At 38.2% G+C, this 22,737-nt stretch overlaps 2 protein-coding genes across 6 annotated transcripts; one reads left to right on the plus strand and one right to left on the minus strand.

The window, feature by feature from the left end:
* Window positions 1-1,691: 1,691 nt before the first annotated feature.
* Window positions 1,692-5,986, plus strand: LOC126626558 (receptor-like serine/threonine-protein kinase At4g25390). Of its 2 annotated transcripts, none has more exons than XM_050295925.1 (2): window positions 1,692-3,767; window positions 5,524-5,986. In XM_050295925.1, the coding sequence occupies exons 1-2, from the start codon at window positions 1,708-1,710 to the stop codon at window positions 5,540-5,542; spliced, it is 2,079 nt and encodes a 692-aa protein (XP_050151882.1). In that variant the 5' UTR covers window positions 1,692-1,707; the 3' UTR covers window positions 5,543-5,986. The 2 variants fall into 2 exon arrangements, with proteins under 2 accessions (XP_050151882.1, XP_050151889.1); XM_050295932.1 differs by lacking the exon at window positions 5,524-5,986 and adding an exon at window positions 4,691-5,054.
* Window positions 5,987-8,535: 2,549 nt separating this feature from the next.
* LOC126633888 (transcription factor bHLH36-like) lies at window positions 8,536-10,300 on the minus strand. Of its 4 annotated transcripts, XM_050304474.1 has the most exons (4): window positions 10,108-10,299; window positions 9,805-10,022; window positions 9,275-9,649; window positions 8,536-9,147 (listed from the first exon to the last, which is right to left on the minus strand). In XM_050304474.1, exons 2-4 carry the CDS (start codon window positions 9,991-9,993, stop codon window positions 9,073-9,075), a joined length of 639 nt encoding a protein of 212 aa, XP_050160431.1. In that variant the 5' UTR covers window positions 9,994-10,022; window positions 10,108-10,299; the 3' UTR covers window positions 8,536-9,072. The 4 variants fall into 4 exon arrangements, with proteins under 4 accessions (XP_050160431.1, XP_050160521.1, XP_050160465.1 ...); XM_050304564.1 differs by having other exon boundaries at window positions 9,855-10,300; XM_050304508.1 differs by having other exon boundaries at window positions 9,275-9,652; window positions 9,855-10,300.
* Window positions 10,301-22,737: the final 12,437 nt, after the last annotated feature.

Raw genomic sequence — 22,737 nt, forward strand, 5'->3', positions numbered from 1 at the left:
GCCCTAGGCCTTTAGCAAGCATAATGTCAAGGTGTTGAATATCTGATAAACTGGCACCAGGGAAGTCGATGAATCAAAGTTTTTATTTTCTTTTGTAAAATCGGTTTATTATTCACTGTAGTGTGTTGGCATTCTTATGCTTTGGAGTTGGAGGCCCAAAAACTTAGCAGATTCTGTTTTTTGGAAATGTGTAAGGTCCATTGATGATGAGTCCGAGAAGGGCTCATGAGCATTGGTCTCTGACTTTCCGTCCATCAGCATCAAGTGGTAGTGTGAGGATGGTGAACAAAAATATTCTCAACTTGCAGATTGCTATTCAACTTCTCTAGCAAGGTCGAGTCCATTAACATAAAAAGAAAGTTTGTTAAGAGTCTGAATAACAGTTCTAAGTAATCTAATAAACGGTGTGACATTCCAACTAGCCTCTTTCGGATTAAGAAGGAATGGAAAACCAATAATTTGTTGCCAGTTATCATTTAAAATAAATAAATATAAATAAACCATGTGACATACGTTAGAATTATGTAAGAGTCGTGTAAGAAACAATTATTAGTGTAAATTAATGTGGTGGAGTAGTTGGAAACTTGGAGGATCATTTAGATAAAACTTGTTTTTTGGGGGGTGGGTGAGATTTTGGGCAATTTCAATGGGTTTGTAATCTGCTCAAGGTACGCAAGTCAATCACACAAGCAAGCTCATGTAATCTAAATTAAGTTAAAACGAGCTATGCCTATATATCAATTCATCACAAAGTAATCGTAAATGGACAAAACTTAGGTACTTACGGAAGAATATTTAATTTACCGACCATCCTACGTGACCCAATAAAAATTTAACACTTGTAATATGAGACCATCACCATTCACCAAACACCATCCTGTCTTGCTGACCAAACATCCACCACTCCATTTGAGCCTATAACCAATCACCATCCTTCTTCCTCTCCTTCCAAACAGCCATAGCAGATTCTAACGGTCGACCCCACTGACCCAACTCCATCACAACCTCTAATCTGACCGGCAAATTACTTAATCATCCATACTAAAATCGACTTGTTGTCGTCGAAGAGAAGGACTGGCTTCTCCAATTACAACTATTTTGATATATAACATCAACATATAAGTGAGAAACAATGAGTATGAAATTAACTACCTCCATAACTTTGGTTCATGAATTTTTAAGTATGAAATCATGCAATTTATTGTCGCATTTATATACTTTTTGGTACTTTCCATTATTTTTTTGTAAATATTTACTCAACGAAACGAGATGTGGTTCAATTTTTTCATAAACATTGTTCTTAGTTTCTACGCGTTATTTCACTACCATTATAAGTAAGTAAATATGTCAAAATTTTATTTAGCTGAAAATTTAGTTTACAAATAGTAAGAAAAATACTATTGTTCATAGGAAAGGAGAAATTCAACATCATTATTTACACATTCGCATCTCAATATTATTTTTTATTGTAAGATTAAATAAAATAAAAAAGATCAACAAACAAAAAATATATCATTTATTAAAAAAAAAACATGTTTAAAACCAATACAAAGTGGAAGGCAAAATAACTCAACAGAGCGCGGGCGCCAACTGCGCTGGAAAGTAAAAAGTAAAATGTGCCAAGTGACGAGGAAAAGGAAAAGTCAAATAAATAAATAAATAAAATCCTTCCGTACCAAAACGGAAAGACATAAAAATTGCAGTGATATGAAACACGGCAGGAAATACAGAAACGAACAGCTCAACAACTCAAAGCACTTTCTTCTTCTTCCTTCCAACTCCTCTCACCGTCGCAATTCGCAGAGTGATCTCTTCAACGAACTTCAAAGTCTCCATCTTTATGTCGTTTTGGTAGTACCCACGATGCGCCAATTCCTTCAATCCCCATCGCAATCGCCCGCAGCTTCTCCTCAGCCCCAACCCGGCGTCAGCACCCGCCTCCCCCACCCTATCGCCGCCGCCTCCGCCACCACCGCCTTCTCTCTCCTCCTCTTCCTCGTAGTCTGCTTCCGAAAAATTACCCGGAAGCGGACCACCCCGGAATCCGACTCCAAGCCCCCCCACCGCTTCTCCTACTCCGTCCTCCGCCGCGCGACCGACTCCTTCTCCCCCACCCGCCGTCTCGGCCAAGGCGGCTCCGGGTCCGTGTTTTTCGGCACCATCCCTCACACCCGACAAGATGTCGCCGTCAAGCTCATGGACTCCGGCTCGCTACAGAGCGAGCGCGAGTTCCAGAACGAGCTCTTTTTAGCCTCTAAGCTCGATTCTTCGCTCGTCGTCTCGGTCCTCGGATTCTCCTCCGACCCGAAACGGCGGCGTATGGTGCTGGTGTACGAGTTTATGAGCAACGGTAATTTGCAGGACGCGCTGCTGAAGAGGAAGTGCCCCGAATTGATGGAGTGGAGAAAAAGGTTTTCGATTGCCGTTGATGTAGCGAAAGGGCTGAGATATCTTCATGGGTTGGACCCACCGTTAATTCACGGCGATGTGAAGCCGAGTAATGTGCTACTGAACGGCGGCTTCGCTGCCAAGATCGCCGATTTCGGGCTCGCTAGGCTGAAATCGGAGGATCAGGTTGTGATTGATATTGATGACGTGCCGAAGAAGGAGGAGCTTGAGAGCAATGGCGGGTGCGACTATGGGTCGGTGGTGGAGGAAACTGAGAGTGTGACCACAGCTGGGTTTGATGATTTGAACGTGGGTGTTGATCAGTCGCCGGTGGATTTAGCGAAGGGTCCTGTTTCGCCGGAGACTTCGGTGACACCACCGTCCCCGGTGTCTCCAGAGGGGAATTTGGAGGAGGGAGGGAAGCAGAGGGTAAATAAAGATTGGTGGTGGAGGCAGGACAGTGGAGTGAAGGACTATGTAATGGAGTGGATTGGGAATGAGATTGGGAATGATAGGCCAATTGGAACTACTGCCTCCGGTTCGAGTAGTGAAACGGTTGGGAAAGTTAAGAAGAAGAGGAAGAACAAGAGGAGATTGGAATGGTGGGTGTCGATGGACGAGGAAAAGAATGCGAAGAAATCGAATAAGGAGAGGAAAAGGCCTGCCAGGGAATGGTGGAAGGAGGAGTACTGTGATGAGCTTGCAAAGAAGAAGAAAAAGAAGGACAAGAAGCAACCGAAAGGAATGAGCTTTGACGACAATGATGACAATTGGTGGTCACGCGATGAGGAATTGTACGCGGAGAGTAAGAAGAAGATCAAGAAGAGGAGTAGGAGCAAGAGTTGGGGGAGTGTGAGTAGTATTGATTGGTGGTTAGACGGAATGCGGCGTAATGGTAGCCATGATTCCGGGGAGATTCCAAAGAGTGGCGCCATGAGTAGTACTCCGAGCATGAGAGGGACTGTGTGTTATGTTGCCCCTGAATACGGTGATGGTGGTGATCCGTCTGAGAAGTGGGATGTCTATAGTTTTGGAATTTTTTTATTGGTTCTTATAGCCGGAAGGCGCCCACTTGAGGTCACAAATTCGCCCCTGTCCGAATTCCAAAGGGCAAATCTGTTATCGTGGGCGCGCCATCTTGCCCGCTCAGGGAAGCTTGTTGATCTCGTTGATAAATCCATTCAGTCTTTGGATCAAGAACAAGCGATCCTTTGCATTACCGTGGCTTTGGTTTGCTTGCAAAAAGTGCCTTCTCGCCGCCCCTCGATGAAGGAGGTTGTGGGGATGCTGACTGGTGAGTTGGAGCCACCCAAACTACCGCGTGAGTTATCCACTTCAGCTAAGTCACGCTTCCCATTTAAGTCTCAGACGAATGTCCGGTGAGTTTCTAATGTATGATTTTGTGTCTTTATCGTTAACATTAAATGATATACTGCTATAGATCATTGCTTCGTCATTCTTTGTGGATGATTTGTGTATCGAAAGAAAGGAAAAGGAACAGTTTTACTTGTATTAACTTATGATTTCATCAATGAATTCGAATTTTATCGGAATTTCTTTCATTTGCTCATATCTTTACTGGTAGGCCTACAAATCAAACTGTTTTCGATTTCGTATGTAATCATAGTTGGTGTAAAGATGGAAACACTGTCACTTTGTCACATTCCTCTTGCACTGACTTTCAGGAATTTCGAGTTTACTTTCTCGGAGGCCGGCCCCGTGCTTTTAACAACGAGGCCAGCCCTACTCATTTGAATAGGTTTCCTAGAAATTGAACTACTACCTGCTCAGTGAAATTCGATTAGTTGACCCCTCCCCTCTTAAAGAAAAGTAAAGGGAAAACAAAGAAGAAAGCAACTTGCTTTTTATCATCATTTGAAATATTGGCCAGGGTAGTTGTGGTTCCTGTCTCCAGCTTTTTGGAGGTTGGCTATACCTTTTGCATATATTCCATTTTTCACCTGGTAGTTGGTAATGATTGGGAGGGAAAAAATTCAGATAAACCCGGGTATTGGAAAAACCGAAAAAGGCCAATACAAATGCAAACGTGGACGGAGAATGGATATAACTTGTCCCGTGACAATGCTTGGCCCTGTTTCTAAGATGGTTAGTAAATAGGTTTTTTTCCTGCACAGCTTCATCGGTTGTGCAGAAAAAGGCACGACACTCGTGCAATTTTCTTAGACATGCTCTAGTTTAGAGATTTGGCACGTTTATTACTGAGAAATTTGGTAAACATTTTGTTGTCTCTATGTTTCGAGATCATGTCCTTCACAAGTGATTTCTTTCTTTCGGTGCCAAGGTATGCTTGTTGATGATGATTCTTTTAGCTTGAATGTACAAATCAAAGATTCTGCTTATAACTTCACCCCGTAGCTGGTTCGTTGCGAATACAGATATACAGGTCAACTGACTCAACTCAACCTTTGCCAGCTTGAAGCCTAGAATTTGATATTTTAACGTATAAAGACTTTACGGTGAAGGTCTGTCTACTAAAAACAATTTATTACAGGTAGAGTTTGTTACAAGCAGAAGTGATATGTATAGCCTGTGAGTCATTTGTGCTACTAATTATTTGTTCACTTGCTCATCTTATGATTGAGCTTTGTCACCATGCGCACATGATGCTTGCAGTTACAAACAACTCCTTGTAGAATAGTTTAGTATACTTCCCATGGCATTTATACAGATCATTGATAACATTTCACATGCATACAGAGAAAGATGACTTTTTAGCCAAAATGGTCCTCAAGATTGACATAACTCCTCATTTTGGTCCTTGAGATTGAAAATCAATAGAAGGGTCCCTGAGTTTGTCGACTGTCAATCATTTTGGTCATTCCGTAAAAATCTCCGTTAAATAGAGGGTATTTTTGTCAAATCAACCCATCCATGTGCTTTTCCATTTAACAGAGATTTTTTCACGGAAGGACCAAAATGATTGACGGTGGACAAACTCAGGAACCAAAGTGAGGAGTTATGTCAATTTCAGGGACCATTTTGACTAAAACCCCGAGAAAGATTGATGCTTACATTTTTAAGAAACCATAGTTAACTTAATTTTGTGTTGCTTAATAAGAATTGTTTTAGCATTTCATCTGAATTGTATATGTTCCTATTTGCAATTTTTTCAAGTAAGCTCGGTGGCTTCTGATTTGTGGTCAAGTAAGTAGCTAAAATAAGAGAAAAGGATATGAAATATGTGGGGAAGGGGTTTAGAGTTGAGCAGGTTTGGAGGGTTCTCTCCGTCTTCCGACCATGAGCAGGTTTCCGACTACGCTGTCATCTCGAATGTCTCATGTATAAGTATCGACAGATCTGAGGTGCTTTGTGAAGCTAATAACATGGATCTGCAAAGTGGGATTCTGTCTTTGGTAAATGTTAGCCAAGGAAGCTCTCTGAGAGGCCATGGATGGACTTGCTGATGACTCGCAGCGAAGAACCGATATAATTGATGGCAGGGAAAGAAACTGGAAGCAATGAACATTTATGTCATTTGAACATGTTTTATTGATGGCAGGGAAACCAATTCATACAATTCTGTAATTTTTGTGTTTCAAATATCAATATAATGAGAAATATAATTTTCTTTCGTTCAGTGTTATATCTTGTGTTATTGGATTTGTTTTAATTACAAATAGCCAAAATTTAACCTCTTAATATATATATATATTTTAAATAAACGATATTATTTAGACTAAAAAGGTAGGACAAAGAGAGTGACTTGGGGGGGGGGGGGTGGGAAGGTTAAGTCTCACAACGGTTAGTAATAATGTGGTTTATATTCATTTTCGGTGAAAGTCGAACCTAAAAATTTTCACTTACAAATGATAGGAATACTAATAGACCGTAGTACTAAACAGCGACAATTGAATATATTTAAGTGGGTTTTTTGTTATATTTGAGTAATTATATTGTCACTTTTGAAATTATTATATAAATATATGATAAGAACTCCTAGAGAGAGGAGAGAACATGGAGTAATGTTAATCGGGTCTTCAATTTCATGGGTTGGTTTGCAATTTGGGTTTCTTTGACCCGTTTGTAATTTCAATTAAATTCTTCATCTTGTCCGTCCATTTTAATCTAACGGTTTTTATTCAATGTGTATGTAAAACGTGGTTATGTGCATTTGAGAAAAATTGCTAAATGGCGGCCTATGGAAGTCCATGGAGTGGACCCAAACTTGGCAATGCAAAAAGGGGCTTACGGGCCCAATGGCATATTGATTTTTTGTAGTTGGTAGTTATGGGCCCTTACGTTGGCTTTCTGGAAAGTCGCAAACGAGGTGTTGATTAAGCGACCTTACTTCAAAAGTGATTTTCACTTTTTTTTTTGTGCACATTTTTTTTGTTTTCGTAATTTTATTTTTTTAATCAAAATTCAAAGGCTAAAAATGAAACGGGTACGAAAATCAATTCCTAAGTTGTAAAAATTAGATCAAAATAACTTTGTACTATATAATCATGAATGGACTCAAGCATGTTAAGAGTTGGATTAGGTGAAAAAATGGCAGAGTGTGATAATTATTTTGGGGTTTGTACTTATAAAAAAAATAATGGTTTGAAGAGTCTAGAAACTCTCTATTTTTAGACTTTTGAGGGCTTATGCATACGAATGTTCAACCAACTTCGGGATCTATATACTAAAACAATTAAGCCTTTGCACATATACATAGATAGAAGTGGAAAAAATTCCCAAAAATCCCGAATCAAACCGAAAAAATTCCGATCCCAAACTAAAAATTTTCCAAACCTAAATTCTCGAAATTTTCGAGATGCTATCCCAAACTGATCCCGAAATTTCGGTACGAGATTCGGGATTGGGTTCTCGATATTTCGGGAATCCCATACCAAACCACAAATATATAATATTAATTATTATTATATATATTTATACATATATATTATATATATTATTCTTTTATAATTGATGCTAGTAGTTTCTAATTCATGCTCTGCAACCTGGAATGCCCTACACCTTGCATATTTTTCATGTTTTGTTTGATATTCATTTGGATTTTATTATTGCTGCTACCATGACTAATGATTTCAGAAGGCTTGATTATTTTGTCTCTCAACAGATTGCAAAAAGGGTTTAATTAATTTGAATTTTGACTCTGATAAAAACAATCAGGCATGTCAGTGTTCGATTAAATGGTAGTGTGAATGAAATGACATTCTTAGTTCATGAATGTGTTCTTGAATTATATATTTGAAGAACAATTCATAATTTCATATTTCAATTTGGGATTCCCGATTTGTTCCAAAATCCCAAAAATATTTCGGGATTCTCGAAATTTGGGATTCCCGAAAATTTGGTTTGAAAATGGTCTTCAAATTCCCGTCCCGAAAATTTTTGGTTTGGGATTCGAAATACTAGTTTCGGTATAGCATCCCATACCGAACCACCCCTATACATAGATGGAGGCAGCTAAGGCCCACCGGAGCAGCTGCTGCCACTGCAGTTTACTGAGGAAAAAAATTATGATGATTTTAGAAGGTGCAAAGAACGTATTGGTAATATTATTCATGCTTCTTTTAGTGATGAAAAAGACATGTAACTTGAATTTACCATAGTTTTAGTACTTTAAATAATTTCAGTTTGTATTCCCCTCATTGTAATTCCTACAAGTTGTGGTTTAATGAAGTTCGCGAAAAAAGAAAAGGCAATGAAATGATTGAAGATGGGGTGTTTGATGATCTTCATCCCTCAAGTAATACTAGAGGCTAAGGTCGCTCCCGTTAAAGAAAATTTCTAGCTCCGTCTATGCATATATACAGATCAAGGTATGCAAAGATATACAGAAGGATACACGCATTCCCTTGAAGTCGGCTGGACAACAGTGGGTAAAATGATGTGTTCTCAGGTTAGCGACAGATTTTATGTTCATGCTCTTTGATAAATGGACAAGGCAACAGAAGTAATCGACCACTTAAAAGAGGTTGCATTGTGGCCTTAAGCGAAGATCGAGCACATGAATAGCCCTTCAGAGCAAAGAGCACAAACTGTTAACCTTAACCTAAGACAGAGGTTGCCTATAAGTTTGATGCAAGAAGCAATAAGTCATTTCTAGAAATATCATCAATCTGATGATATATGTAGGTCCATTTATAATTGTAGTCTTGTACTTCATAAATAAAATAATACCCGAAAATAAATCTGTAATCTGATATTTTGTAACTTGGCAGCAATATTAGACCAAAGTCACACACAAATATACAGATATACACACACACATATACACGCTGCTAGGTCAAAGTGAGGTTCTTCTACAAGGCTTTGCATCCCTCCCATATTCATATTCAAGTAGAGCTAACTGAAACGGCATCAGTAAGTACTTAAACTAAATAACACATAGTAAATTGTAAGAATTTACGTTTGAGTCATCACCAAATTTGATCCCAAAATAAAAGAGAAAATTGAAACATTGGTCCATGATATTTGACCCAATTGAAGTATTGATTACTGAAATTTGATCCCAAAATATCATTGCTCCATACTGTGACAAGTTCAAAGACCAATACTTACGGAATTTTAGTTCGAAAACCAAATCTCCAATTGGGTCAAAGTCTAAGGACCAATGCTCAAATTTTCTCGGAAACAAAAAATAAGATTGGGAGCAGCATACTGGGAGAGTCCAAGGCCAAATGAATCAACACAGGTATTAAGTTACCCGGATATTCATTTAGATCGTGGAAGCACTTCATCTAGTTTATGTTCCAGCGCAGAAAGATTGATACTCTCTAGATCATTCACCTGAGAAAAAAAAAATTAAATAATTAAACACACGCACGCACAAAACAGCAACTTCAAACATACATACTTACACACAAAACCCTAAACCTAATATTGACCAATAAATTAGGAGTACTTGATAGAGTACCTCGGACTGGATAGTATGAAGGAGTCTGTCATCTATTTTGGAGGAGACACAGCTCACAACACAAAGCCCTTGTTCAAGAAGCACTTCTAAAACCCTAGAAATTGAGAAGCGTAACCCTTCCTCTCCAGATCTGAAGCCGATGGCAGTACTGATCACGATTTGCACTCCACCGCAACATGGGTGGACTGTGAAACAGCTTGGCGATCCCCCGTAGGAACTTTCACCACCATGGTCGTCCGTACTAGTACTAGAGCTAATTAGATCGGAGACCTTCTTCAGTTCAGCTCTCTTGGCGTCTAATCTCTTGATCCTATTCTGGAGGTGCTTTATATAATTTACAGCCTCGTTCATGTGGTCAGATATCGAACGCTTACCCTGCTTTCGCAACGAATATATGTCAGCAACCCTAGTCATCATTCTTGCAGCTAACCGTGTGTGTGTGTGTGTGAGAGAGAGAGAGAGAGAGAGAGAGAGAGAGACAGAGACAGAGAGACACAGAGAGAGAGAGAGGGTACATATTGGTTCTAAACCTTGATAAATTCAAGAGGGAGTAGGGATCTAAGTGAAGCATGTAGGATACCCATTTCTTGCCTTCTTTGCCTTTCATTTTCCCTGTGGATAAACATTTTCTTCTTCTTGTTATGATCATTAGACTTGTGATCATCATCCATCATATAGTCCAAAGTAACAGCTAATTTCCGCCGCCGGCTTTTTCCCATGTTGCCATGCTCCGGAACTCTACGATCTTCTGAAATTGTGTGATCATGGTGATGACGAGGATTAGATGAAATCTGGAAGACCAGCTTCTTGCTTTGGTGTAAAGGAAACATTACCAAAAATAAAGATATTGAACAGCTTTTTTCTGTGAATTTTGCAATGGAGGATTAAAGAACTAGATATGATCAATATTTGATGGGCCTAATTCAGATGCCAAAGATTCCTTTCCTTCAAGATTGACACTCTCTTCAGATACAAGATGACTGAGTACAGGTGAGAAAGAAGAAGTGACCTCACCGGCCACTTTAAAAATTTTAATTATGCTCGTGGGCACTGTTCTTATGTACAAAAGTAATTGCGTTCACATTCGGTGGGATCACTTACCTAAATCATATATATTTTAAAATTAAAAGTCACTTATGAATGATCATTATTCTCATAAAAATGTTTTAAAATGTCAGAAAATAATAATTTTAGACTATATTTTATAAATGACGATTGATGATTGAATATTATTTTTAATGATTTGAAGAAAAAAACTATCAATCGCATATTACGCGATCTATAAAATATGATCTAAAATGATAGTCTCTTTTAGCATCACCCCTTAATTATTATTGTTTTTAATTAGAAGGAATTTTGATTGATACATTCTTTTTGGAAGATAAAACTATTAGCTAGCTAGGGTAAGGGTTATGTGAAAACACGCACCCAAAAACAGGAAGCTCATCATATCCATATCTCATCTCACCCATTTGTAAAATGTGATACAATGCATAAATTGTTAATTAAGTTTGTAATTTAATTATAACATGGATGATAATTAAAACATGCATGTTTTAAAACAGTACTTGATAATACAGCACAACTACCAATGGTATCAAGAAGAAGATCTCTTTGACTTTGAGCTCTACTTTATGAGTTGGCCAAAGGAGTTGTTGATACTGTGCATCTTGAAACAATAGTATTGTAATTAATGGTCAAGAAACAGCTTAGCTGCTTCCCTAATTATTTTTCCTGACAAAATCAAGCATCAAATCTACTATAATATATAATTGTAGTGGTTATAATTGCGAGATATATAAACGTATACGAGGGAATAATTGTTATGAAGCACTCAGAATTTTGATTATTGTTAATTAATTATTAATTCGTCCTTAATCAGTACACTGTACAAGGAATATGTACACGAAATTTTGAGCCATTTCGGGTGGTAGACAGGCAAGGTTTAAATAATTCTTCTTCAAGCTCACTAGGATTAAACAATTTTTAAGTTTGAAGGGTTGGGTACAGACGGATAGTACATTGAGATAATTAATTAAAAGAACAAAACTTTTGAAGTTCATTGTCATTAATTTATTGGTTTCTAAACAATGACTAATTGGTTATGGGCAATATAGACATAATTGGATCAGCTAAGTGCCTATTTGATTACAAATGATTACTACTTGGTTATAGGCAACTTGTCATGATTGATGGTAAATTGAGCAAGCTAGGTTTTCTCCATGTCTCCTTCATGAGGAATTAAATGATCATTCAGTATAATTATTATTTGATATAGTCTATTTGCTCAATTAAAGTACGTAATTTTGTTTATTAGAGTTTAAATTTTAAGTAATTATATATTAATATTGTTTTTTTTTTCTCTGTAACATGAAAGAAAAAAAGAAAAGAAACACTAAGGAACAACTAGTCTAGCTCTAGCAACTCTAGAGCAATCATTTGAAAGAGTTTGAACTAAACGATGAGGAGGCTTCGCAAGCTCTTGAAAATTCATCTCGCTATTTAAACTCAACTTGACTATTCTGTTAGCTGCAAGATTATGTTCTTTATGAACATGTTGCAATTGCAACTCTAATTCTCTATGATCAAATTTCTACACTCCGAAAGAAGACCATAGAAACAATGATTAACGCTAGGATGATATGCTAATAATGCTCTCTACCTATATTATCCATATTATTGGAGTCGTGGGTTTGATGGGTTTTATGTTGTCGTCTCCTATAATTAAATGAAAGACAACGATGACTACTACTGTTCAATGTTCTGTCTTAGACCATCTCCAACCCTTGGCCTAAAACCTAAAAATTTTAGCCCAAAAAATTTAGGTTTTAATCCAGAAACTGTTTTTCTGCTCCAACCATTCTGGCATAAAATTTTAGCCCCAGATTATTAAAGAATGAATTTATGCTTTTTTTAAAATTAACTTTTTTAAAAAAATTATTTAGACTATCCTAAACTAATTTTATGAACATTTTAACCTAAAAGTATTTAAATTCCAAAAAATATTTGAAAATCACTAAATCGATACATGAAACTTAATACAAATGACAATTAATAAACCACATAAACTTAATACAATCGATAATTCATAAAATGTATAAACTTAATAATGATATCCACCATCTTGACTTGGTGATGGACTTGATGGTGGACTTGGGATATAGCCTTGAGATGAATCATCATCTTGAAATATACTCCTTGTGGTAGTGTCTTCACAAAAGTTCCTTTTGCTTATCACGTAAGAACTTCTTCCTCTCTGGAGTGTATTAGTTGAGGTCCTCCATCATGAAAGTACATTCGAACCTTTCTCGCTTCCTATCCCTTTTGTGGGTAATGGCCAAACGCATTCAACACCTTCATTGACATCATTTGTCTGTGCGGCTTAACTATGAAATAATCTTCCCCATTGTTGGTCTGCATCGGTTCCCCACCTTGGAGAGGACGTTCCAAGCATGATGCAACTTGATTTTTTTGGTGTAGTTCTTGTCTTTTAAATTGTCATTACTTTGTCACCCTATGCAAGAAATATATAAAAAATAATTAGTTGCAAAATAATATTATGTACATGACAAATAAAATATCAACAAAGAAACTCACAATTTCTGCGGCACTCCTTCCACTAGCCATGTCAACCACGGCTCTCTCCAAGATTCCTTTCCATAAAGTGCACACTTTTTTGATAACTTTCCACCGATCGTAAACACCACCACCTTCCCTTTGCCTGACGTTGGAGTTTTCATTGAACTTATCAACGATTTTACCCCTCAAAACCTTTTTATTTTGATTTGTGCCAACGGCACCATCTTCGCTAATAGAAACCCATGCCAAACATAAAAGCAACATCTTCCTCAAATGTCCAATTACGACCTCTAATATGCTTTTTTTGCCATCTTGAAAAATTTGAAAATGGGAAGAAATGGTAGAAATAAAAATTGGAAGAATTGTAGGAGAAAAGTGAGTCTTGTGTGGATGTTTGAACAAATACATAGGTATTTATAGAGTTTTTGGGTGAATTTTGAGTTAAATATATATATTTTAATTATTTTAGCCATTGGATTTAAATTTGGGCCATTAGATCTTTTTTTTACCGTTAGATTTGATTATATTCGATCTTAGCCGTTGGATTCAATAAAATTATAAATTATATTCGATCTTAGCCGTTGGATTCAATAAAATTATAAATATAAATATAAAACTAAAAAAATGGAATGTAGGCCGTTGGATCAACCAACGGCCTGTTGATCTCAGTCGTTGCTCGCGAAACTAGCCGTTGGCTCTCTGACATAGATGGCCGACATGCCCACGTGGGTGGGGCCATGCCGGTCTCTGCCTTGGGCGTGTCACAAGTGGGCATCTACCTTCCAACTGCCCAGTTTCACTTGCGCTGGTGGAGCCCATACCATTTTCTGGGCTAAATCCTGACCGGTTTCTAGCTTTTTTTTTAAGGCCCAAATTAGAACTAGGGTTGGAATGGATTGGGGGGAATAGAAGGGAAATTATAGGTTTTAGGTCATGAGTTGGAGTTGGTCTTATGATGTATCCAACAAGTTGATGAGATGTAATATAAGGTGGTATTGTCCACTTTAAGACTTTATGTTTGTCATCAAAGCATAGTTATCATACCAATCATAGATTATCCCATAGAGAAAACATGTCTATTAATTTTTCTCATTTGGTTACAAAAGATTCCAAAGGGGATCGATATTGCGCTTAGGATTTCTCCGACCATCTCTTGACAGGCCAAGCCGCCAAGGTAATGCTAAAGACATATTGCATTACTTTCTGTAAAAAGTAAAAATAAAACAAGAGAGAGGGAGAGGGAGAGGGAGAGGGAGATGGAGATGGGGAGAGGGAGGGAGAGAGAGAGAGAGAGAGAGAGAGAGAGAGAGAGAGAGAGAGAGTGATAGGCTTAAAACCTACAAAGGGGATCGATATTGATATCATGCGCTTAGGATTTCTTCGACCATCTCTTGATGGAAAATGCTTAGTCATGTGCCCTAGTACTCTAGTAACCTACCAAATTAAGTAGGAGGCAGATTGTCTGCCCTCCTGTTTGGATGCCTTTCTCATCCCCTCATATTTGTGCGGTCATGGTTAAGCCACGTCAACATTTTATATTCTTATTGCTTTTTGTCTTATTATCTCTATAAAAAAAATTAATATAATATGTTGACGTGACTTAACCGTAATCGCACAAAATAGGAGAGGATGGGAAGGGCACCCAAACAGGAGGGCAGACAATCTGCCTCCAATTAAGTAAGCTTGTCAGGGTCCCGTTGCAAGCCCTATAGTCCCTTCAACTTAAAATGGGTCGCAAGATCTTGATGTCCTCAAAATAAATTCAATCCGATGTCCCACGTACTTGCCTTGAAGATTTTTTTTAGTGTGTCGAGAATACGATCCGGTACATTAAATTTAATAATATAATTGGTTAAAAATATTATTTCAAAGTTTTCAATCAATTATATTATTACACTTTGTATACTAGGCTGTGTTATCGATTCATTGAAATCTCTCCATGCCTTGGATTACTTGCCAAAATTTCTCTGGTATGGTCACAATAGGACAGCATGCTGTGAGCATATCTTCATAGAATCCACTTTTATATTGATCAAAAGCAAAATGTTAACTACTATCAAGCAAATATTGTAATTTAAAATTTCCACGAAATAACTGTATTATTAAATCTCAAACATGTATTGTTTATTGTGGTATATAAGAATGAATATATTACAGATCAACAACAGTTGAGATTTCCATTGTGAATGTATATTTAAATCATCACGATTTGAGGCGCTATATGTATAAGACATTAAACAAAAGCATTACATGTATAAGACATTAAACTAAATCATCAACATGTATATAGGATTACAGTAGACGATGTAGACAAATATGTATCAGTATGATGATAAGCAGTAGACTGAAAGTCTTCTACTCTGAACACTCAGGTGTTTTATGCCTTATGAATAGGGTATAGCAATGGAGAGAACGATATGTGTGAGAGCAGAGACACCTCTACTTATATGTTTTTCTCTTTGTCTAGCCTATTATAAGAAAGATATTAATCAAATCATAATCACATCAATTATGTCCCATCATGATATCAATTTGTCAGATTTAATAGGGTTTACGATAAATTAGTTCACAGAATTTAAGTTTAAGACTGCACGATTCTTACTCTATTAGGATTTTAAGATCATTTGTATGCCAAGTAACTCGATATTCATGTTACTTGAGGGCCAAGTAATATTAACGAGAATTCATTGATATTCACAAATAAGGTTTTACAATATGACCCTCCTAGTTGTTGGTTAGGATAATAGCCTTCATTGATACATACTCCCACACTGAGTGTTGCAGCTAAAAAAGTTGAGGTTCTTTTATAAAAACCAATTGACAATATGGCAAGTAAAATCAGATGTAAGGTTATGTAAGATCATGTAAGGTCTCTTCCTTTTCTAACATGAAATTCAACTGTCAACACGCACTTTCACATGTGACAAATTTTCAAACCCATCACGTGGATTGTTAAATTAAAGTTATGTAATCTGGAATCTTCTCGGTAATTATTGCATGTATTATGGAAATGTAATTTCCACTTGTAATTAGTGTAAAATTCCTACCTAAATAGTGATTGATATAACCTCTCTATATATTGTAAATACTTTACACCAATCAATAAAAGGAGTAAGAATTCTACATAATATTAGAGCAGATTGTCCTACGTTTGAGAATTCTACATAATATTACAGCAGATTGTCCTACGTTTGAAGCCCAACGGCCACATGTGCTCCACATCACCCGATTTGTCTTGTCCATGTGCTATGCTTAAAAATTCGCCACATGTGAAAAGGCGTGTAGAGAATGTGAATCCCACATCAGAAAAATGAGGAATCTTGCATGTACTCATGAGTAATTGGGGTACACTCCATATTTCCAATATATTTATAGTGGAACATCAACTTTCTTCATTCAGGGTTTCCATCAGCGCCATAGCATTGATTATTCTGAGATGTTTAACCCCGTTGCCTAACCAGCCACCGTTCGCACTGTCTTAAGTCTTACTATTTCTCATGTGTGGCCGCTTCGACAATTAGATGTGAAAATGCATTCCTTAATGTGTATCTTCAAGAAGATGTTTAAATGTCTGAGCCTCCAAAGTTTGTCGATCCTGCTCATTTGCATTATGTTTTCATCTTTAGAAATCTTTATATGACCTTCAACAAGCTCCTTGTTGGTGGTTCCACCCGATCAGTTCCTTCTTATTTTGTCTTGGCTTTTGGCAAAGTCACATTGATTGATTCTTCGCTTTTTTTTTTTTTTTTTTTTTTCACAATGCCTTCTTCACTATTTATTTCTTACTCTATGTTGATGATGTTACCACTGGCAGTTTTGATGCTCTTCTTTCTCAGTTCACTACTTTTCTTTACCAACAGTTTGACATCAAAGATTTGGGTCCCCTCAGTTATTTCTTAGGCTTATAGGTTATACGAAATGGAGGCAGATTATCTGCCCTCCCACTTCCCGTGCCCTTCTGTTTTGTATGGTCATGGTTAAGTCACGTCAACATTTTATATATATTTTTATAGAGATAATAAGACAAAAAGAAATAGTAATATAAAATGTTGACGTGGCTTAACCGTGACCACATAAACAAGAGGGCACGGGAGGGCACATGAAGTGGGAGGGCAGAGAATCTGCCTCCATACGAAATTCCACTGGACTTCACATCAATCAACTTAAGTCTGTTTGTGAGTTTCTTTAAAAATTTCTCTCACAGCTTTTGATAATTCCCTATTGGCTTTTATACTTTGTATCGTAAGTTGTTTGGCTCCTTACAGTATTTCACTCTCACTCATCCTTATATTTTCTTTGTTCTCAATATTGTTTATGATTACCGCCAAGCTAATTCTCCGTTATGTGAAAGGTACTTTGAAACTTGGCATCACATTGACTCATCGGCTTGCTTATGCTACCTTATATGCCTACCAATGCTTATTGGGTCGACCGTCCAAACACTCGTCGTTTCACCATTGGTTGATCTTTGTTTTAATTTCATATCTCGGTGCTTTAATAAGCAACCTATTGTATCTCGATCAAGTGGTGAATCAAAATACCATGTTCTTGCTCATGCTTATGTCGAAACTGCCTGGATTTGTTTTATTTTGCACGATCTCGTTTGGCGTTCGTTTATGTCCGTCAATCTCGGCATGGTGTGTCCTTAATTTGTTCCAAACTTGTCTGATCAGGCTCGTTCAGTTTTTCGGGGAGGGCTATTGCATGTATTAAAGGAATGTAAACTTCAATTGTTACTAGTGTAGGATTCCTACCTAATTAAATGGGTATTGATATAACCCTATATATTTTAATACTTTACACAAATCAATACAAGGAGTTATAATTCTACGTGGACAATACAAATTGAGTGATATGGAGCACATGTGGTTATTGAGCTTCACACGTAAGTCAACATGCTCCGATAACATAAGGGAGTCAAAGTTTCAACATAAAACCAATTGGTAACATATAAAGTAGTCCAATTACTCATAAACACATATAATGTCCATTCTTTCTCCAATATGAAATTCATATTCTCAACCATAGTTGCAAGCCCTATCATAGCACAAATGGGGTAGAAAAGGCTAAAGAGAAAATGAAAGAAAACTATCAAAACCAGTTGTTACTTAGCTATAATTTAAGATACCCACGAGTCCCATGATCCAAATATTTTAATTGAATTTGTGTAACTTGTAACCCTTACCAACTATCAACCATGTGAATTCCAGTAGGGGTGGGAAAACGGGTATAGGAACCGCGGGTCGGGGCGGGTACCGGCTGGTTCCTAATTTTTAAAAAGAGAAACGAGGCAGGGTGGGGCGGGGTTTTGAAATTTTAAGGGCAGGCCGAGTCCAAATGTATAGAAAAACGGGTACCCGGACCGGCCCGTTTGTAATTGTAATGGATTGACGAGATTGAAGAGTAACCTACATCCAATTGAACCGTTAGTTTTACCCTAGAACCTAGGTCTCCTCGAGCTCGACTCTGTCACTGGAGTCTGGAGTCCTCGAACTCAACTCGATTCTCTCTCGTCATCTCCTCCACCACCCCGACATTATCTCCTCCATTATCCCGACATCACTGTCGTCGCAAGTCTGGGCCCTGGTGACCACCATTACCCAGACATCATCTCTTCCACCATCCAACATCATTGTTGTAGCGAGTCTGGGCCTTTGTGACCACCACCACCCCGACATCATCTCCTCCGCCATCCCAACATCATCTTCTCCACCGTAGGACTGCTAATGCCTCCATTCACTTCGTTTGCTATTTGCTATCTAACAAGATAACAACACCAGACACCACAATCTCTCCCTCTTTCCTCATCTTGCTCGACTGCGACGGTGCCTCCCAGATTCCCATTCACCATAAGCTCGACGTTAATCTGCATCATCTGAAACTTCAACGCCTGAAACTCCAATGATTGCACCGTCTGCACCCCTTTTGGGAAGTGGGTCTTCACCCTTTTTGCCATTCATCTGGCGAGGTGGGTCTTCACCCCTTTTGCCATTCATTCTTTTTCTTCAAAGCCTTCATGAGCACTCATTCTTTACTCCAAACCTGGATGTTGTTTGAGCAATGGCCTCAAAGAAAAACTTGAGGCTGTTTTCTTACTTTCCGACCTTGATTCCCTCCACGATGTCGATTTACCAGTATGAGATAACAATTTTGGCCAGAGTGTTATCTGATGGCATTGAGGAAACTCTACCTAGATTATCTCCTCACCTCGCACCATATCGGAGTCGAGAGACAGAGACCTTGATTTGGGATTGAGAGATATGAGCAAGAAAGACGGGGACCACCACATTCAACGATTCACCACCGTTCAGTTGCTGGTGTGAGTAGAGGGAGCAATATGGAACTGTGGAATGTTCTGGAGCTTTGTATCAAAACCAAAAAATAATAATAATAATTGGACCCGTCCCGAATTGGCCCATTTGAAATGGGGCGGGTTAGGTCTGATTCCCAAACTCAAAATCCTTCTACCCAATCTGGCCCGTCTCGTTACTATTTAAAACGGGTAAGGTCCGGTTCCTCCAAAATTATGTTCGGCCCGTGTCCAACCCTAAATTCCAGTCAATGTCAACTTGGGTTCTGAATTTATAGGGATTTATACACCACCTAACTAACAAATTAAATGTAACATCCCACATCACCCAGGGGAATGGATCATGTAAGCCTTATATGCATATTCACATCTCTACCTAGCACGAGATCTTTTGGGAACTCACTGGCTTTGGATTCCATCGAAACTTCGAAGTTAAGCGAGCTCGTGCAAGAGCAATCCTAGGATGGGTGACCTACTGGGAAGTTCTCGTGTGAGTTCCTAGAAACAAAACCGTGAGGGCGTGATCGGGGCCTAAAGCGTACAATATCATGCTACGATGGAGTCGAGCCCGGGATGTGGTGGAGCCCCAGGCCGAGATGTGACAATTTGGTATTAGAGCCAATCCTTGGCCGGAAGTATGCCGACGAGGACGTCGGGCCCCTAAGGGGGGTGGATTGTAACATCCCACATTGCCCAGTGGAATGGATCATGTAAGCCTTATATTTGTATTCCCATCTCTATCTAGCAGGAGGCCTTTTGGGAACTCACTGGCTTAAGATTCCATCAGAACTCCGAAGTTAAGCGAGTTCGCGCAAGAGCAATCCTAGGATGGATGACCCACTGGGAAGTTCTCGTGTGAGTTCCCAGAAACAAAACGGTGATGACGTGATCGGGGCCCAAAGCGGACAATATGGTGCTACGGTGGAGTTGAGCCCGAGATGTGACAATTTGGTATGAGAGGCAATCCATGGACAGAAGTGTGCCGACGAGAACGTCGGGCCCCTAAGGGGGGTGGATTGTAACATCCCACATCGCCCAGGGAAATGGATCATGTAAGCCTTATATATATATATATATATATATATATATATATATATTCTTATATCTACCTAGCACAAGGCCTTTTGAGAACTCACTGGCTTCGGATTCCATCGGAACTTCGAAGTTAAGCGAGCTCGCGTGAGAGCAATCTTAGGATGAGTGACCCACTGGGAAGTTCTCGTGTGAGTTCCTAGAAACAAAGCCGTGAGGGTGTGATCAGGGCCTAAAGCGGATAATATCGTGCGACGATGGAGTCGAGCCCGGGATGTAATCATACCAACGATTCAGCCCAGGGTTGGAAATTTTTTTCCGAAAATTCCAAATCAAATAAAAAAAATTTGATCCCATACCGAAAAATTCCCCAACATATAATACCAAAATTTTTGGGATTCATAGCGAATCGATACCGAGCCTTTCGGTACTAGAATTGGGATTACATATTCAATAGTTCGAGAATCCTGAACCGAACCGAAAATATATACATACATATATATATATATATTTATTTATTTTGGTTGCATGCATGTTGAATGTTGAATTTAAGTCATTTGATAATAGACTATATTAGAAATAGAAGTATGCAATTAAGTAGTTTGGAACTTTGGAACGTCAATTTGACGTGGTAAGAATGAATTTGTGTGAAATTTCAAATTGGTAATAGGTAAAAAATCTAAATTTCAATTGATATGAATTGGGCAACAAAATTTCAAGCCAAAAGCCTGGCCAAATTTTAGGCCACAAACCAAAAATCTCAAATTTCTGCCCAAAACCCAAAATCCAATCCCGATCCATCTTGAAATACAAAAAACATTTCGGGAATCCCAAAAATTGGAAATAACGAAAGTTCAATTCGGAATTGGTCTTCAAATTCTCATTCCAAAAATTTTCGGTTTGAAATTCGGAATTCCATTTTCAATTTGGATCCCATACCAAACCACTCCTAATTCAGCCTAGTACTAAGAAGGGAGGCAATGACAATATCATCATGCAAGTGATCTATCACATAGGCCTTGTGAATTGGTTTTCAACTTTGAACCTCTTGTTAAGTCATGTTCTCATGCTTTGGAAAAATATACATAAGGGAACAACTTCTTCTTTTTTTCCATTAAAATTAACCACAAAGTCAATCTCACTTCAAATATAAAAAAGAAAACTTTACAAACTGAGTGAAGATACAAAGTCTCTTAATATGTAAATATCATTTCAGTTTGGGTATTTAATTTTCGCTCATTATGTAGGAATTTTCTAATATGCTTCGGATGATCTTATTGTTAAGAATGAATCTCACATCGATGGAAGAATGAACCTTGCAAAGGCTACTCCCCATATTCCAGTTGGTTTTACGGTGGAACCTCAATATTTTTTCCACTTATACTCCAGAGTTTTAACTATTAGATTATTCGTCAAAGATACAGCAACTAAAATCCAAAAATATAAGATACTAAAAAGTTAGGGTAAATCTCAGTTTACTACTATCAAGTTTCGTGGTTTTCAAAATTTGGTACATGAAGTTTTTTTTGTCCCAGAGTTATACCCAAAGTGTTAATTTTGGGACAGTCTTATACATCCGTTAGTCTGGCTGTTAAATCAGCTGTTAACTGATGATGTGGTGTCTACGTGAACAATGACTGGATGCCACATGTCAATATGGAGCTCACATGAATATTTAAAAAATTTTAAAAACAAATTATGGGTGTTCACCCTTCCCTCATTCTCCCTCCATTCTTTTCCCTGCACCCATCCTCCTCGCACACCCACCCATTCCTATCATTCTCCTTCCCTTCTCTCATCTGCACTCACCTTCCCTGCACACCCACCTATCTGCCCGCTCCTCTTCCACATATCTGGGTATGACGCAGGCCTCGCCGCCACACAAATGGGTCGGTGTTATCGAAGGTTGGCCGTGTAAACCATAACGAGCTCTACCCTTCTACAAGTTCGGCGGAAACCCATTGAATTTTATGAAGGTTTTGGGTTTTGGATGAAAGGTTGTGATTTTTCAAAGCATGAAAGAAAAGTAAATTAGTGAAATTGAACTGTCAATAGTAGTAGCAGCCGCAACACCAGAACGGTTAATTGTCGTCGTTTAAATTCGCCAAGTTGTTGGATCCGAAAGCTTCCTGGGACAAGTAGGGGTGGGCGCGGTGCGGTTCGGTGCAGTTTCGAGTGAAACCGCAACCAAAACCAAAACTTTTTGAGGTGCGGTTCAGTGCGGTTTTGAAGCCAAAACCGAAATGAAACCAAACCATTTGGTTTGGTTTTGTGCGGTTTCAAACGGTTTCGGTTTGGTTTTTGAGAAAAAAATGTACAATTTAAAATATACACCTATTTATGCATAAGACAGTCTTATTTTCCTCATATATTAATTAATGAATATGCAGCAAAGCCAAAAACAACAACAACAATGCAACAAAACTGCAACAACAAACAGCAACAAAACTGAAAAAAAATAGGAAACATAAAATCTGGCATCATCTAGATGTCAATCTTCCTCAAATTAAGGGATTAGACTTAATAGAGAATCCCATGGAAA

The sequence above is a fragment of the Malus sylvestris genome, chromosome 1, assembly GCF_916048215.2.
Source record: "Malus sylvestris chromosome 1, drMalSylv7.2, whole genome shotgun sequence".
Taxonomy (NCBI): domain Eukaryota; kingdom Viridiplantae; phylum Streptophyta; class Magnoliopsida; order Rosales; family Rosaceae; genus Malus; species Malus sylvestris.

Excerpts from the sequence above, each read along its gene's own strand:
- LOC126626558 (XM_050295925.1), top strand. The coding sequence starts at position 1,708 with ATGAAACACGGCAGGAAATACAGAAACGAACAGCTCAACAACTCAAAG.
- LOC126633888 (XM_050304440.1), bottom strand. The coding sequence starts at position 10,104 with ATGTTTCCTTTACACCAAAGCAAGAAGCTGGTCTTCCAGATTTCATCT. Across the intron at positions 9,650-9,804 it reads TCCCTCTTGAATTTATCAAG|GGTAAGCGTTCGATATCTGA; the intron begins GTTTAGAACCAA and ends TTGCGAAAGCAG. Across the intron at positions 9,148-9,274 it reads TTCATACTATCCAGTCCGAG|GTGAATGATCTAGAGAGTAT; the intron begins GTACTCTATCAA and ends TTTTTTTCTCAG.